Below are 17,648 nucleotides of genomic sequence, written 5' to 3'. Positions count from 1 at the left end.
GACTGTACAGTTGTAGGCGAGAGACTGAACATAAAAATAAATCAGGAGCACTGACGGAACTTGGATGGATCGTGGCTAGTGGATTTTATACATTCCAAAGCAATCTGAGCCGCTGGCCCTGTAATTGACCATTTCTGGACAAACAGAGTACTGCGCACATAGCTTTGCCATACACACAGGCACAAAATGTATTTTTAGGAAGAATGAGACAGTAATTAATCAGCAGTAAGGTTCTGTTAAATACCAAAGTTCCTGCTGTGAATCTGTGGACTTCATACAACAACAATAAAAATCTGATTCTGATACACTCACCAAATGTCCAAAAAATGTTTCCAGAGTGAAGAGAATGCAAAGTTAAGCCAACTGAATGAATTTATGTGTTCATTTTTAGAACAGAGAGGAGGAAGCGTTCTGGGCCCAGGTTCAGTGTTACTGTGTAACAGTGCTTCAGTGTAAGTGAATGTCAAAATGAAATAGGAAGGAGAGGTGTGGCACTCCTGTAGGTTTTATCCCAAATCAGGAATGACAGAATGAGTCAGCAGAGTATGAACAAAAGATTACCTGATGTACAGCGGGCTGGGTCTCAGGATCAGCCTTCCATTAAGAAATATCTTGCCATTGAGAAATGTATAAGACTTAGATCATTCCTTAATAGATACCTTTATCCACAGTTACTTATGTACAATACATGTATGATTGTGGCCCAGTTGTTTAGGGCAGTAATGAAAATGACTGCTTTGGAACTGACCACTCAGTTGGAGGTATGATACCCAGCCACCTTGTCAATGGTGATACCATCACTCCTTTCAGGCAACTGGATAAGATACTTTGATACAGAAAAAAACACAAGAGTAACAGAATGGGCCACATGGCCTCCCCTTGTTTGTAACCCTTATTTCCTGATGACTCTGCTCATGGAGGTGACAGCAGCCATCCAGCCATCTTCTTATCCAGCACCGGGGCACGCTGGGAGCTGGAGCCAAATCCGGCAAGCAGTGGGCACGAGGCAGCATAATTCCTGGAAGGAACGTGCTAGTCGTTCTCAGGGCACACACACCAGGGCCAGGTTTTATAGAAGCCAATCAATCGGCTGGCATGTCTTTGGACGGTGAGAGGAAACCGGAACACCTGGAGGAAATCCATGTGAACCCAGGACCCCAGCACTGTGAGACAGCAATGCGAACCACTGGTCCACTCCTGACTGTGACCACTTTTGAAGATTGGAATGTAACACCATAAAAATGCTATTTGTTCAAAGGGCACAAAACTGAGCCAAAGTAAACACGCTTCAGTAACCTTTAACACCTGCCTATGCATTGATAATGCACAGACTGATTAACAGGACCATTTTATTACATAGATAATACAGTTCCTCTCTTCTGGCAGTAATATGTTTGATCTAAATTGTACCTAAACAAGCATCACTCTAAAGGTGAATACTTGTACTGTGCAAGTTTTATTCAGCCTTTCCATAAATTACAGAACTGTGCAGAGATTTATTATCATTTCTCATATGGGGGTTAGATTATGTTAGTAATAGTTCATTTGCATTATTCTAGTATAAAGACATTCTAGTCTAGATGAGTTCCATAACCAACAGACTCTATTAACACAGTAATAACATCATGTCCATTTAGACAAATGACAACGGAAGTATTTTAACAGAAAAGGCCTTTTCCATTCCAAAGGGGATGATGATGCAAATTCCAAAAGATCAGTGGCCCTGTAAATAAACCTTAGAGAAACTGACAATGTAAATTAGTTACGCATGTATACTCTATGTATACGAACACCTACAAGTTACCTGGTGTATCCACCTTTCTAAAATTTTGTAAGCAGAATCCGCACATGGTATATAACTGTGGACCTCATGTTAATGTTTAGCTTCCATATTTTAAGATTTCCAAGTTGAGACATGTAGTTTAAAAATACCAACTACTCCAGAATCCCCCTTCTGTTTGACAGGGTGTTTTTTTTTTTGAAGCTATGGATGTGAATGTCACGTTCACATAGGAAAGAATGTTCTTAAATCACTTGGAGCTACATATTGTCAAGAGTGACACTGGACTGTGAAAAAGCATGGCAATAAATTGTTTGTGCAGTGGCATTTGAGCAGTCTCAAACCAGGCTTCCTCCCCGCATGCAGACAGGACAGATTCTAAATCCATGTGAAATTACAATTACACAGACTCATGCTCTAGAAACCAGAAGTTGAACGCTGCTGCAAGATACCAACCCCCATCGGAACTGTGTGCCTTCGCTTTTTCAAACTGAGCTCCTCTCGGATACAGTTCCAGATCTGCAATGACATTAATTTTTGCTCACCCTTCCCGGCTACATTGTTTGGCTCTCAAAATAAAAGTGAAAAAACCTGCACGAGTCTAAAAGCACAAAACAAAGCTTTGCCAGACTTTAATAAGGAGAAACACAAAAATGGGTAGAAAAATTCTCAAGGCGGAATTTATTTCCTTAGTGTTCCATACATTTACAGGAAAACATCTCAGCTTGTACCGCACATCAGACACTAAGGAAGCGAGTTCAGTCTTGCCTCAGTTTCTTTAGCGCTTTTGTGCACAGACATGATGCCACAAGAAAAAAAAAGGAAATCAAAATGTGAAGAGATTCACTCTAGGAACAAGGCATGCAATGGCGGATGTTAATATTACATACATTTTTTTTAAAAAGGGAGTAAATGCCGGCACACAAAAAACATCAAGCCCCAGACAGAGCAAAAAGTGTTTTGCAATATGTAAAAAAACAATGCCGTGACACATTCTGAAGGAGAAATGTAACAAACAAGACTAAGTTGAGGAGAGCATAAACAAAGCCCACGTTAAACACAGTGATTTTCTTACAGCTGTGCACACAACAAGAATGGTAGTAAAATAAACTGTTCCAAACCTTTTCAAAGAGGTTTTACACCAGTGTTCAAGAGCTTAAAATGCATTGTCTGGAGATTTCACAGAGTTTAGGTCAAGTGTAGATAGTACTGTACCTAAACATTACTTGTAAATGATAATACAAGGACAAGTAGTGGCTCCAATGGGTATTTGTCAACCAAATGTAAAAATACCTATTAGAAAAACCGTACGTGCACTTTGCGTACTATTTTGAGTCGCAAGATTACTTGTGCTTGGACGCTGCATTCCTAAGTATGCAATATTCAGTTATCATTCTCATGCATCTCCTATATATGGACAGGTGTAGTGAAAATGCTGGTTGGGGCCACTATATTTAAAGCACCCAATTAAAAATATATTATGTGAAAGGCCTGCCCAAGCACAACGTACTAAACCCAGGGAAGCACACAAAAGCTTTCAGAAGGAAATGATTTTGCTTCAAGTCTCTTCCATGTCCAGAATGCTTGGGAATGGACTGTTCAAACAAAGGGTCCAAATATTTGGTTTGAAAAGACTACTGAAGCCAACAACGAAAAAACAATGCCCACGTACGTAGGCCACAGTTAGTGAGAGCATGTGGTATGTCAATACCAGGAAGTTTCAGCTGGTCAGAGTCAAGGCTGCTATGCAGTGGTAAACAGATGACGATTGGCTTTAGTAGCATGAGAAAGTCTGAAACAGGTCTGTAACAGGTTCACGTGATAAAAAGTGAAAACGGCGTGCACAGGCCAGCGAAAGGTTTCATTCTGAGCTCTGAAGGGCTGCCTTCTGCAGATTCTTGGAATTTCACAGAAGCACTCCACTTCACCCCTTTCCTTGTGTGCTTCAGCTCATTCTTTACCTCTGGAATTTCCATTCACACTGCAAGCCAAAGCCCTAAGTGAGGTGCTGCAGAGCACAGGCAAAACATGACACCTAGGACTCAGCTCCTCCCCCACAGAGACTGTGGGCTTTCTGGAGACCACCCCCTTCACAGCCGGAGGAAACAGAGGTGTCCAACTCCACCCTGCCCTTGGCCTCAATATTAACCCCCTGTGCATGAAAAGGATTTCACTTTTTATCTATTTGAGATCGCTCAGCCGCCCTGTCACAAATCTGTCTCCTTGGCCTGACACAGCCACTTCCGATGCTCCTCCTAACTGCGATCTCACACGCGGGCACAGCCCCTGCGCCAGGTCATCTCTTTTTCTTGCTCTCCTTCTTCAGCTTCTGTCGCAGCTGGGGGGCGGGTCCTTTGGGTTTCTTGCTCTGCTCCGCACTGCGCGCATCATGGGGCTCAGCGTCCTGCAGGGGCAAAAGCACAGGCATTGAAGGACAGACCACGGACATGAAGGGGTAGAAAAGCCATCTGTAACCCATACGAGCTTCTCTTAGAACCTCTGAAGGTCAACCTTCACTTTTTCAGGTTTTCAGTGCAGGTGGTAGACAGCTCAAAAGAACAATAAGATCTGCTAGCGTGTTTAAGTTTCAAACAACGGTCTTGGCTCTGGTGTTTCAGGACGTTCGTAGGTAATACACATCAGCAGATGGGCTTGCACTCCTGCCTCCTTTCATGAGCTGGGAGATGGGCTAGCGACGGGCTCATAACAGCACACCAGTATACGATATGATACGCATGTTTTACACTTCACTTTTAACCAGATAATCTTGAATACAAAAAGTGTGAAGGGTTTATTATCTTCACCTTTATAAACAATACATAAACACACAAAACTACAGTTGTTAATTATGGGCTCATTTAAATGTGTTCAAACAAGGCTTAAAGGGAGCGTAAAAGGAAAAAATGTTAAACATCAGACATCCAACAGCAGGTGAAGCAATTCCTTTGCTCTGTGAATGTTTACAGTGATGATAATTGAGGGAAAAATCTGTACACAACTGCGACCATTAGATTATTATTAGCAAAAATCATAATATGGCTCAGCTATATTGTTGAAAGTGATTCTCTGGCATCCTCAAAGTGCAAAATGCACCAATGCCATAAAACAAACAGAACCTGTACCGTTGACCGATACCTCCCATTCTGGATGTGTAACAACATGATGCCAGAGAAACTCTTGACTTTGGGGATGTCGAACCGATGGGGACTCGAACGCTGGCTGCGGGTTATAAAAGCAAGCACAATCCCGCCTTGCAAAAGATACCAACTCTCAGACTCTCACATATTCCTCTCATGATGCCTTTGGGAAGTATATATATTCAAACAGCTTCACTGACCTTCATCATACAAAACATGAAAACACAATCTGGAAATTCATTTCAAAAGGAGTTGGCCGTACATCATATGGTCAATGTGAGCATAACATTATGTGCAAAAACAATCGGTTTATTGGGGGGGGAGGGTACTCAAGGCATTTTCCTTTTACTAATTAAGATCCTTAATTTTAAGGATTAATCTTATTATTTGATCTATTACCAACATAACTGTTAAAACACTATTTACTTCATATTTGATCCTTCTTAAATACTGCCCTCTAGTGGGTTTTGTGTGTAATCTCTAACAATGCAGTTTCAGCCCAGTCCTCGGGAGAAACAAAAGCACTTTCCCTCAAGATACAATGAACATCAAGCAATAGGAGAATGCCATCAAAGCAGCAATGTAACAAGTGTGTTCATGCAGCTGTTAGTAACAACATCTGCTAAATACACCTGTTAAAGACATCAAGTAACTCCATACTATCACAGCTTGAGCTTAACATATTCGTAATGATTCCTTGAAAAAATTGCAGTCTTTTGTCACATTTTTCTCAGCTGGAATTCAGTTGCACTGGTAAAATAAAGGGGGCATTATCTCCCTGTTGCCATCGTGTTTCATTCTCTGCCCTTTGTCTTGTAGGGCATTATTACTGATGTAGTGACTTTTAGCTCCCGAAGACTGACATCTTTTGTTTTTCACTGCTTTTCGCTTTTTTTTCCCCACAATTGATCATTTTGCTCTACTGATTTTTCAAATTTGGCATTCAGATTCCTTGCTGAGCTTGTTGCATGATGAGTGATGTCTCTTCAATTTAACTATTATGGGTAACAGACACTCATTATGATGTATTCATGTTTTTTTATCCTATTTTAAAGAGATCAATAATAGAAAATCATCCATAATAACCCATGAGTAGTAGTAGCAGAATGAATAAAATCATACAGTAAATTAAACAATTATAAACTAACATATAAAAGCAAGATTTAAGACAGAATCTGAAATTGACAAATGACTTGTGAAAAAATATTTAATACGGGCTGGGAGATCACCCATTTGAAATCAAACATTAGCATTTCAGGACAAAAGTTGTTGCTTTACATCAACTAAGGTGCACTGATGCTCAGGTTAGACAACAACATGAAATTAAGATGGAAAAGATTTTTGGCAAACTAGTTTTTAATGTTCACTCTGTTTTGGGAATGAAATTTTTTTCACAAAAAGGTGTCTTAATAAAAATACTTTGAACTACTGATACTGGAGTACCATTGAGCAACACAATGAATAATCCAGGTGAAAACCCTACATAGCCGTATTTCAGGCAGTTGCTCGGACGGAGGTGGGGTCTTACCTGATCGTGGCCCTTGGACAAAGGGATTATTATAGCGAGAATGCAGACCAGCTGGAACAGGGCGCCCAGAAAAAGGCCGTAGCGCAGCAGGCTCTCCAGGAGAGTGGGCTCGGGGACCTCGGGGGCAGAGAGGTCCAGTTCTGCAGCCATGACAGCGGTGGCTGAGGAGCAGGGCCAGTCTTCCCAGAGGAGGTGACCTGGGGGCCTTTTCCAACTCACCAGACCTGCGGCACAACACACCACCAGTCTCAAAATCAAGTACAAGTCAGCATCACAAATGACAGTGGTTTTAGGGTTAATAATAATATTTTGACTTATATAGTGTTTTTAAGGAACACAAAATAAATGTGTTTTAGTAAGACAGTGCTTTTCACCTCAAAGTATCTCATAACACTTTGCATACAGGAGGGGGCCCATGTCTATCACCAAGGAAGGTGACGCAGTGCACCTGTTATGTATCGCCAGGAGCGCCTGCAGCAGTGACCTGGTTTTCCTTAGATCTCTCCCATCCCAGTGCTGACCAGAACCCACCTTTCATAACATCTGAGAACTGATGAGATCAGGCTACAAGCCAGCAAGGCTTCTGACAAAGTGCTTTACAGTTTTACATCACATAATAATAATAAGTAAATTCAGTTATTTAGGGATTTTCTGGACACTCCACTCAAAGCACTTTACAGGCAATGGGGACTCCCCTCCACCACCACCTGTGTGTAGCTCCACCTTGAAAATGCAACGGCAGCCAGAGTGCACCAGTACTCTCACCACACATCAGCTATTAGTGGGGAGGAGAACAGAGTGATGAAGCCAGTTCAGAGATGGGGATTATAAAATGGCATGATTGGTAAAGGCCAGAGGGGGTAATCTGGCCAGGATACCCAGGTGACACCTCTACTCTTTTCGAGAAACGCCCTGGGATTTTTAATGACCACAGAGAGTCAGGACCTCAATTTTATGTCTCGTCCAAAGGACGGCGCCTTTTTACAGTATAGTGTCCTCGTCACTATACTGGGGCATTAGGACCCACACGGACCGCAGGGTGAGCACCCCCTGCTGGCCCCCACTAACACCTCTTCCAGCAGGAACCTTAGTTTTTCCCCGGAGGTCTCCTATCCAGGTACTGGCCAGGCTCACACCTGTTGAGCTCCAGTGGGCTGCCAGCTGTGAGTTGCAGGCTGGTATGGCTGCTGGCTAAAAAAAAGGGACTCAGCAGACCTTGAACTCGATGAGAATGGGATCACTTTCAATAACCGCTTATCCAGTCCAGTCACAGAGGCTCGGGAAATACTTTGCATCTAGAAGGGCATTTACTTTAAGCCCCAGAGCCCCAGAATTCACCAGAAGATGAAGGAGAGAGACTTCAGGATTAAGCTACACTGTTTTAAGTATGCAGTTGCAGTAATGACCAGTCCCAACCTTGCAGAGCTTTGAGATGAGGCTAAGACCGTAGTACTGTAGGTGGGAGTGTTTCCATCAACAACCTTTTCTTTATACACTAATAATAATAATAATAATAATAATAATAATAATAATATTTGCTTATACTTATATAGCGCTTTTCTGGACACTCCACTCAAAGCGCTTTACAGGTAATGGGGACTCCCCTCCACCACCACCAGTGTGCAGCCCCACCTGGATGATGCGACAGCAGCCATAGTGCGCCAGAACGCTCACCACACATCAGCTCTCAGTGGGGAGGAGAGCAGAGCCAGTTCATAGATGGGGATTATTAGGAGGCCATGATTGGTAAGGGCCAATGGGAAATTTGGCCAGGACGTCGGGGTTACACCCCTACACTAGCAGTCCATTTTACCCCAATCTACATTAACCGCAAGTGTGGACATAACTGTCTAAAACTGCCACCACTTTTTTTTTTAAATCTTGTATTATATCCACAACTGTAGGCGCTCAGCTCATCGCTATCTTTATTTTCCAGTAGAGGTTAAAAAAGAGGTTTTCCACAATATTACGGAAGTGTAAAGTGTATTCATTCACATAAGAATAGACAAAAAAAAACAAAAAACAAAAAAAAATAAAATTTCATGCTTCAGCTCCGGTTGCAGTTATTAATATGAAAGATACACAAAAAATATTTAAGACATGAACTTCATAGTCAAATCTTTTTCATTTTCACTCGGGGATAACGCGTCTCAGTCTCAGAATGGAACTTCATCTAACAAAGGAAGAAAGGACGGGTTACAGAAAACAAACTATCAAGAACTAATGTATTGAAGGAACAAATGCAATTAACTATATATTTAATTATTTTAAAACTATTGCATTTGATATAGTGTAGAGATACACACCTGAATAACAAAACCAGCTGGCAGCAGAAAACCCCACCGGAAATTGGGTGCGCTCTATAAACATCCGGTTGATTTCTACGACCAGAAAAAGAGCTAAAACATTTGTAAACACCGCCCTCTAGAGACTAGAAGAGTATAAAGTAACACTTTATACTGTTTTGATACAAATCGTGCATCTCCAGTTGTAATTCAAGTATTTAATTTCCGATAACCACCACCACCACGAATAATAATAATAATAATAATAATAATAATAATAATAATAATAATAATAATAATAATAATAATAATAATAACAACAGATGCTGGTATACTGATTTTTCCTCCGAAGCTAAGGATAAAATACAACGGCAATTTTAATATTATTTTAAGCCTATCAGACAAACTTGTCATTCAAGGTTCTTCGAAGGTTGAATGTTTTATTGGTGCTGAACAAAGTATAAGAAAAATATGTTTTTCTAAGATTTTTTTCTAAGATGTTCAGATAGAGAAGACCTCATTGCGTTATTAATATTGTTGAGTATACTGTAAGGTATTTTTGTGCCTTTATACAGATAAACTACAATACAAAAGAAACGAGTTTGGTAAGAGATGTACTGATAATTCAGTGTGATTGACAAAACTACTTCAGCTTCTAAGTTTTTATGATCCTTCGAGTTTTCTACTTGTTTTCTCCAAGGAAATTTACATTCAAACTAAGAATGAACTAAAAAACATCTACACATATTGAAATGTGCAATCAGCCCATATCTGTAATAAAATGATAATTGATTTGGCTGGCTTACCAAAACCCATCCTTCCACCCATTTATTAACCATTTCAGTCAATTCAGGAGCCGGAGTCTATCTCATGAAGCACTGGAGTACACTATGGACTGGAGAGGAAACTAATTCACATACCAGTATGTCTTTGAACTGTGCTAGGAAACTGAATCACCCTGAGGAAACTCATGTGAGCATGGGGAGAGCATACAAACTCCACACAGATAGCACCCCAGGAACTGAACCAAGGACCCCAGCTCTGTGTGGCGACAATGCTAACTACTGCACCACCTTACCGCGTGATTTACAAAAAGCAAAGAAAGCGAATTCTAGTTTCACACTAAACAAAGAGAGTCGCAAAAGCTACAGTTCTGATGCTTTATCACCTGTGAAAATACTGAACGTGACAGAAGGTTAACACAGGCTCGACCTTTAGTGGAGCAGCTGAGAGTGCAGATTGAGCCCTATTCACCAGGGTTATCCAGTTCTGCTCCTGGAAGGTCAGTGTATCTGCTGGTTTTCTAGGTTGCTTTAAAGCAGCAGCACCTGAAGTGCTGAGAGGTGTTATTATACTGGTCCAATTAAACTAGTAAATTCCTTACACTTATATGGAGCTTTTCTGGATACTCCACTCAAAGCGCTTTACAGGTAATGGGGACACTGGGGTTACACCCCTACTCTTTTTGAGAAATGCCCCGGGATTTTGAATGACCTCAGAGAGTCAGGACCTCGGTTTTACGTGTCACCCGCAGGATAGTGCCTTTTTACAGTATAGTGTCCCCGTCACTATACCGGGGCATTAGGACTGACACAGACCGCAGGGTGAGCGCCCCCTGCTGGCCCCACTAACACCCCTTCTAGCTACAATCAGCTTTCCCAGGAGGTCTCCCCTCCAGGTACTGATCAGGTTCACACCTGCTGAGCTTCCGTAGGGTGTCAGTTTTTAGTTGCAGGACAAAATGGCTGCTGGCAAAAGAGCAGGTTAAGAGGTTAAGGTTCATTCCACATTGAAAGGCAAAGAAAAGAAAATGTTTTAACTGTGCAGCCTTCTTCTGGCGTGTGGAGTCTTCTTCATAGTCAAATCATAGTGTTTCTTTTCTTTACCTTTCTGTATGTGATGACTTCTTACCTGTTCTTTTATGGCCTATGCATGCTGACAAAGCTCCCTACTTGAACCAATTAATCTAGTAGCCAACCGATTTAGACTGTTAAGAGCCCGTGTTGTGATGAGAACCTCCAGACACACTGACACCTCAGGAGCAGGAATGGACAGCTCTGCTTACAAAGCAAGCATCCCTGGTTCATACCTGGGCTAAGTCGTTAGCCAGCTGTGATCTGGATTCCCAAAGTGGCACTGGGAATGGCTGAGTTTGAGTATGTGGTGTCCTCACCTTGGTCCGCCGGAGAGACCCCCAGGGACCTCTCAGGCACTCAGGAGTCGGCCAGTCTGGCAGCAAGAAGTACACCCCTCCTCCCTGATGTGAAATAAACCAGTGGTGCCAGTGGCTGTAGGGCAGAGATTCTCAATCCTGGTGCCTGAGGTTTTCACATGTTGGTTTGTGGTCAAGCCAAGCTCTCTGTTATATAATTAAACTATTAACAAACCTCATCACCACGTTCATTTCAATTATTTGTTTTTACCTCTCAAACAATTTGGATGTTGCCCTTTAACTGTAGTATTAGATAAATAACTTACAACCTCCCAAGTTCAACTCAGAAAAAGGTTTGATTAAGTGAAGAACTCTGCAGAGCTCATAGCGTGTCCTACAGCCAGAGGCTGAGACAGTGAATGCACAGGGATGTGAGTACAAAAGGACTTCCTCCACCGTGCTAGTTCACAAACTGCAGCAGAAAATTGTCTATCATCACCTGCCAATTCCAGTTTGGGTGAAATAGTAAACCATTCGATGTTTTGAAAAGGGAGGATTTTAAAGAACACTGATACACAAGAGAGGTAAGGCTTCATTGCTGCATCGCAGGAAGGCTCAGATCAGAGCTAAGTGTTGATTGGTTGCTGCATGGTTATCTACAACTGCACTGGAGGGCATGCAATTGCAGTGTACTTTGAAAAGTTTCACTCTAAATCGACATATATGTCTTCATTGTCTGTTTTGTGCCACTTCCACATGGAGAGACAACAAAGTGGATTGAATTCTCACTGTTCAGGTATAGAAGAGTTCATTCCTGTGAAAGGGGCAGGGATATGTCAGACCTATTTCAATATGCTCTCAGTGAAGGTGACAAAATGGCTCACAGCTCAAAAATTGTCAGTGACAAACTCTTCCTGTAACAAGGAGTGAGAGTCGCAGATATCATACAGTGGGAATTTAATTTCAGATTCAATTTGTCAGAACATCAGGGTCTTCTGCTTGGCCCAACTGCTAAAGGTCTTCAATATCCCAGTTCTTGAATGTTTTGAGATCAAAATGAAGGACGTTCTTAAGAAAAAAACATTAGAGGAATCTCAGTATTTTTCTTCAGTAGTGTCATGAGAATTTTCTGCATAACAATGCTTCAGGAATCCAATTCCATGTTGGGTGCTTTTGTCCAGTGATCACTGTTTTGAATCTTGCATTTTTATCATGGAAACTTGACTAGTTTACAAGGGCCTGCACACAAATACCCAAGTACATGGGTTTAACTAGGTTTGAAATTGGTTATCTCTGGGGATGATGCAAGATAAGAGAGACCAGTGGCTCAATGGATTACAAAGGGGCATCTACGAACTTGTAATGTTCTGAGTGGAAACTATTTCAGTCCTCCAGCTCACGTTCAAATCTGCTGATTCTGTAGGCTACTGGGTCCTGTCATCACTTTTGATTTCCAGTTGAGTATGTGAAAATGCTCAACAATTTCATCACATCAGCTTCTTCTAGGGCTGAAAATGAAATCAGGAGCAAACAAAGACAGCCCTATAATCATGACATCAGCAGGTGCCCTAAGGATTAACGCTATTCATTTTATAGGCCTTCAGGATGTCCATGGCAAAAACAGCGAGGGGATCTCAAAAGCATCAGATTTTTGGATTCAATCTCAATCTCATTTCTCAACCTTGCAAATATGGCTCCAACACCTACACCAACCAAAAACTTAAACAACGTCATATCTGCCATTTTAGTCTAAACCTGGACAAATTATGCAAATCAGCATATACAGTACAAGCCCACAACCAGTTGTTGGGCCTCATCCAGCACATCCAGAAGCCACCCACCCAGGTAGTTTTAACATCCACCACACACAATCTGACCCTATTTGAATTTTGGGGAGGCTGATGAATATATCAGTATTGCTCATCAGCTGAAGTCATGTGCCTACTCTTTGACCCCACACAGCCATGCATGTTGCATTCTTCCCAGTGGCCTGGAGGCCCTGACGCAGATCTCTCAGATCGCTTTGATCTCTTCTGAAAGACAGGCACAGCATGCCAGTAGCTCTCTCAAGGATGGTAAAAGATCAGTTAAAGCAATTTAGAATTTAAACAGAAGTAAGTGAGAAAAACTTTGGAAATCCTGTACCATCTGTGGCAGATGAGGCCACATTTGATGAAATTATACATTGTCATAACCCACAGGGGGTATGTTGTAACTAATTCTTTAAAGTCGGTGAACTCAGGACAACAAACACACACAAACACAGCCACAGGGTTCAAAAACACTGCTCTTTTATTTACAGTGAGGAAATTCAATACCCCCAAACCAAACAAGACATGGAAACAAAAGCCTTCTGTCGGACCTCTTTAGTTCCTCTCTATTATGCTGCTCAACTAAGATGCTTACCAGCTTCCAGACAAACAACTCAAAACACTGTAGTCACACTCTGAGAATCACCAAGACTTTATCTAGAAACACTCTCCCAGAAATACCTAAATGTCAAAACTCACAGTTCCCAAGTTCCAAACGTTTTGTCCTTCCCCATCTTTCTCTGGTGGTTTTGCTACAGATGTTACTCCATCGGAGACAGAGGGCAGATACCATTCACTGAACCAGAAAGCCACCTCATTCTTCATTTTAAACTGTCACCTGACCAACTGTCTTCCTACAACTGGTGAGGTAACCTGGGCAGTAGCAGTTCATTTCCCAATGGCTTCTGGGGAGCGCGGTTCAGACAAGGCTGCCATTTTGTCCGAACCGGCTGTGCCTTTACAGCACATACACAGGCAGTGCTCTACTGGAGTGACCAAACCACTTCTGATGCAATAGTGTTAAAAGTAATGGAAAACCTGCACTCTACATGTTCAAGATGAAAAGCAGGAGAACCCTCTGTCTAGTTGTAGGATAATAATGAACAGACCCAATATTGTGGGCAGATACATTCTTACCAGTTCTAAGACGCCAAACTGATAAGTTCATCAAGAACCTGATCCTAATTGTCTTCTTAGAACTTTTGTTGCATGGAATGTGCCCATGACTGTTCCCTATTGGAGCTCCCTCTTCCAAAATTCTGGACCAGTCCTACTGATTTCATCTGTACAGTTTGTAATTGTGGTGCACCCTCTTACTGATATACTGACATTCTGTTTTGTCAATGTATTTTGAGACAGTCCTTTGCCTTTCCCTAGTTTCTGTCCTTCAGAATGCTATGTGACCATTGCTTTTTAAATCGTCACCCAGCCAATTGTCTTGCATCAGCTGGCCAGGGGCCTGAGGGGAGGAAGTCATTCCCTACAGCATTCTGGGGAATGTGGTCCGGACAAGAGTCTCCATATTTTTTCTGAACTGTCTTCTCACACTTGGATTCCCCAAGTGGCTGCACACAATTAGCTGAGTGCTGGGTATAGGGTGGTCTGATCTGGTCAGGGTGCTTGCTGACATGCACTGAACTGGGTGAAAGTTGTGTCACCTTGAACTGAACCACCAGCGCAGAGCTGCGTTGCCGGTGATGTGCTAAAAATAATTGATTTTAAATTTATACATAAAAGGGAAAAATCCATAGGATGTTGCACTACAGTCATCATTACTGAAGTACAGTTTGATAAAATAAATTACTTTTTAAAATTGGTTCTGTGGTATGAATACAAAACAGATCATGTTACTGTATTTCCATATAACCAGGTAAGACGAACAATCAAAATTCCAGTGAAGTACAGATATTGAAATCTCCAAAGATATGTCTGTTCATTGAGTGAATATGTAAAATGGATAAGGCACATGTTTTCATTGCATATTAATGCAAAATGGATAAACTCACAGGTATAATAGAACAGCTCCTGAATATGTGAAGGAATGTAATGCTTAATAACTTGTTTCCTTGCAAAATTGCTTTAAATGATTTATGCAAATACAAAAATTTAATTCAGTTATTCACAATACTTCCCATGTGGAATGTTCTAGAAACTCAGGGGGAAAAATGTTTTCAGTTAAAAGTTAAAGATATTTTAAGAGACTCTTAATCTTTTTGATCATTAACATCATCGAGGTCCTACTGTTGTAATGAATTTAATGTTATATTGGGCAATTCAACAACAGGCCTGACGGTTGAACACTATGAGATGGGTGACCGTAGAATGTAGCTATGTTTAGATATCTCTTCATGTGTATATTATGGCTACAGCAGTGGGAACATAGGAGAAAATTACCTTGAAATAAGAATTTATTGACACATTGTAAGACACAGTTTGAATTGTACAGAAACTGCAGCAGAAGGAGAAGTAGACAACATCGTCGGCACACTCTCTGTCAGCTCTGTCAGCTCCTTGCTGAATATGTCCCATTGTTGAGTTTTGTGTGATTCTCTGTTGCAGATTCTCTTTTGCTGTTTATTGGTTAGTGCTAACCGAATTTTCAAACAAAATAAGCTTCCTGGAAAGACGTCTTGAAGCTGGATGGAGGAACAGCAAGAGGTCAATAAATGTGTTACATGAAGCACATGAAAGCCCTGATGAAGAGCTGCTAAATGAAGCCTTTTTCATGTCTGGGTATAACACACAAACCAGTAAGAACCTTTTACTCTCCTCGGCTCCTTCAAAACTCTCCAAAGCTCTAACTATCCTCCCTGCTTCAATTTACATCTTCCTTTAACAAACGCTTTGGGGTACCATTTTTGCTCTCTCTGTGTTTATACGTTTCCTCCTACTTTTCCACACGTTTTCCCCTCAGGAAATCTTTTCCCCGTAAGCTGTTTGTGCTAAGAAAAGAAGCAGAGTGTCTTGAAGGTCACCCAACCGAGAAACATAACAAAATAGGGTGGGTAAAAAGTAACAAAAAAACAAAAAACCCTCCTGGGAGGTACTTCACTCGTCATTGTCCTGTGGTTCTGAAGACATGCTGGGAAAGAGAGCGTCGCTCTCCAGCGACAAGTTGCTGAGGCCCGCGGCCTTGTTCTTGAGCAGGAACTGTGTCCGTCGGTGCAGGAGGCGCTGCTGCTCCTGCTTGAGCTCCACGTAGGAGCGGGAGAAGGTGTGGAAGATGGATGTGACAGGGAAGGCCATGAGCAGGATGCCGCTCAAGATGCTGCTGAGGGCCACCACCTGGCCGGGGATGCTCCTGGGAACCATGTCGCCATAGCCCACGGTCGTCATGGTGATCACAGCCCACCAGTAAGTGGCCGGGATGCTGGTGAAGTCCTGGGAGCCGGCCATCTCGTTCTCGATAAGGTACAGGAGAGGGGAGAAGAGCGCGATGGCCACACACAGGAACAGAAGCAGCAGCCCGAATTCCCGGGTGCAGCGTCGCGCCGTGAGGCCCAGAGTCTGTAGGCCTAGGGAGTGCCTGGCTAGCCGCATTACATACAAGATACGTAGGGCCCGCAGAACACGGAGGACCAGCCCCACTTTGTCCAAGTAGCTGCTGCCTGAGCCCAGTTTCTTCTCCCCAGTAGAGGTGGTGTCCACAAGTAGGGTGATGTAATAGGGCAGGATGGCCACGATATCGATCAGGTTGAGCGGCCTCCTCAAGAAAGCCAGCTTCCTGCGGTCCTGGATGAAGCGCAGGGAGAACTCCAAGGAGAACCAGGCCACGCACACCGTCTCCACAATGAAGATGTTGTAGCACATCTGGGAGCACTTGCCCTTAACAAGACAAGCACAGGCAAACTAGAGTCAGCCAGGCTTTTGGAGTTTCACTGATGTACAACAATTCAGAACATTTAACAACAAAACTCAACACACTTAAGAGCACCTAATTACACAATAATCACAAGAGAAGCAAGGAGAATGTGGACGATATAACATGTCTCAGCCACTCTTTACTGAGGGGTAAATGGCTGGTCTAATCTGCCTGCAGGCTTTCTTAAATTGGTTGGCATTATTACAGACTGTACATGTTTTCTAAATTCTGAGTTTTTTCTTCTAGTGAGATTTATATCCTCCAAGAATCTTTCACTCATTCAGTTAAGGCATCTCTTTACTAAAAGAGAGTGGAAGGACTTGATCGCATGGTTGACCACATTTTCTTCTTTAACCTCTCGAAAGATGTGTTTTATCATCATGACTTTATTATTCAAATATTCCTATTTATGCTTTTCAAAGACCAGAATATTTTGTAATCCTGTTTCCTAATTTTTGTGACCTATTGTAGTGTTCCATGCAATACGTCCATTTAAACATTAGAGGGAACTAGTGTGACACAAAAGCTAATAGCTACTGTAAGTCCATTTGCTCCCAAGTGTTTTCTGTTTTCTGATTTAATGTGCTATATTATAATATACATTGATAAGATTAATTAAATGTAATGCTTATTTTTTACTGTTGTACAGCATTGAAAGTCTGCTGCTATCGTTCATTTTATTTTACCTGTAACTGGAAGTGTACAGTAATTTCTCTTTTCAAAGCAATACAGGATAAGGAATAAACTTACAATGTAAGCGGCCAATAAATTTCTAAAATATCTTAATTAAAATCTGCAATTCATTTAAGGGGAGAGCAAGCATTAAAAAACAACATATTATGGATGTTAAAAAATGAAGTATTATGGATGTTTTATTCTGCTTTTCAGAGGTAAGATATCTTATCTGCAATTCTTTTACGTATCTGTGCCCCTACAATGCTGATATCGGCTTCAATCAGCTTGTGTGAGATAGCAGCGTAACCAATGAAAGTGTAAAGAATATAATAAACTTCAGTTGACCATTTCCCCAGCAATCTTAGTGCATCCATTGTAAACAATAATTTAAAAATTCCAGCTGGGAAAAAAGTGATGT

The 17,648-nt window shown here is 41.7% G+C and overlaps 2 protein-coding genes across 4 annotated transcripts in view; both read right to left on the bottom strand.

Annotated features, from left to right (window-relative positions):
• Positions 1 to 2,434: 2,434 nt before the first annotated feature.
• On the bottom strand, positions 2,435 to 8,824 carry manbal (mannosidase beta like). The gene is made up of 3 exons (XM_069179485.1): positions 8,752 to 8,824; positions 6,446 to 6,669; positions 2,435 to 4,184 (listed from the first exon to the last, which is right to left on the bottom strand). The coding sequence occupies exons 1-3, from the start codon at positions 8,813 to 8,815 to the stop codon at positions 4,077 to 4,079; spliced, it is 396 nt and encodes a 131-aa protein (XP_069035586.1). The 5' UTR covers positions 8,816 to 8,824; the 3' UTR covers positions 2,435 to 4,076.
• Positions 8,825 to 13,151: 4,327 nt separating this feature from the next.
• The window catches only part of kcng1 (potassium voltage-gated channel, subfamily G, member 1), a 28,879-nt gene continuing 24,382 nt past the window's right edge, over positions 13,152 to 17,648 (bottom strand). For all 3 annotated transcript variants that reach the window (XM_015364589.2, XM_015364590.2, XM_006639420.3), the window contains one exon: positions 13,152 to 16,518. In XM_015364589.2, the coding sequence (XP_015220075.1) occupies positions 15,742 to 16,518 (777 nt within the window). In that variant the 3' untranslated portion in view covers positions 13,152 to 15,741. The remainder of the gene's footprint in view (positions 16,519 to 17,648) is intronic.

The sequence above is a fragment of the Lepisosteus oculatus genome, chromosome 16 (genome assembly GCF_040954835.1).
Source record: "Lepisosteus oculatus isolate fLepOcu1 chromosome 16, fLepOcu1.hap2, whole genome shotgun sequence".
Classification (NCBI taxonomy): domain Eukaryota; kingdom Metazoa; phylum Chordata; class Actinopteri; order Semionotiformes; family Lepisosteidae; genus Lepisosteus; species Lepisosteus oculatus.
Note: the sequence above shows the minus strand (reverse complement) of the source record. Positions and strands in the feature narration are given on the sequence as shown.

Bases quoted from the DNA above. Each gene is read 5' to 3' on its own strand.
- manbal (XM_069179485.1), bottom strand. From the start codon at position 8,815: ATGTTTATAGAGCGCACCCAATTTCCGGTGGGGTTTTCTGCTGCCAGC. The intron at 6,670-8,751 runs GTGTGTATCTCT...GTTGTGCCGCAG, and splicing joins CAGCTGGTTTTGTTATTCAG to GTCTGGTGAGTTGGAAAAGG. The intron at 4,185-6,445 runs GTAAGACCCCAC...TTGCCCCTGCAG, and splicing joins TGTCCAAGGGCCACGATCAG to GACGCTGAGCCCCATGATGC.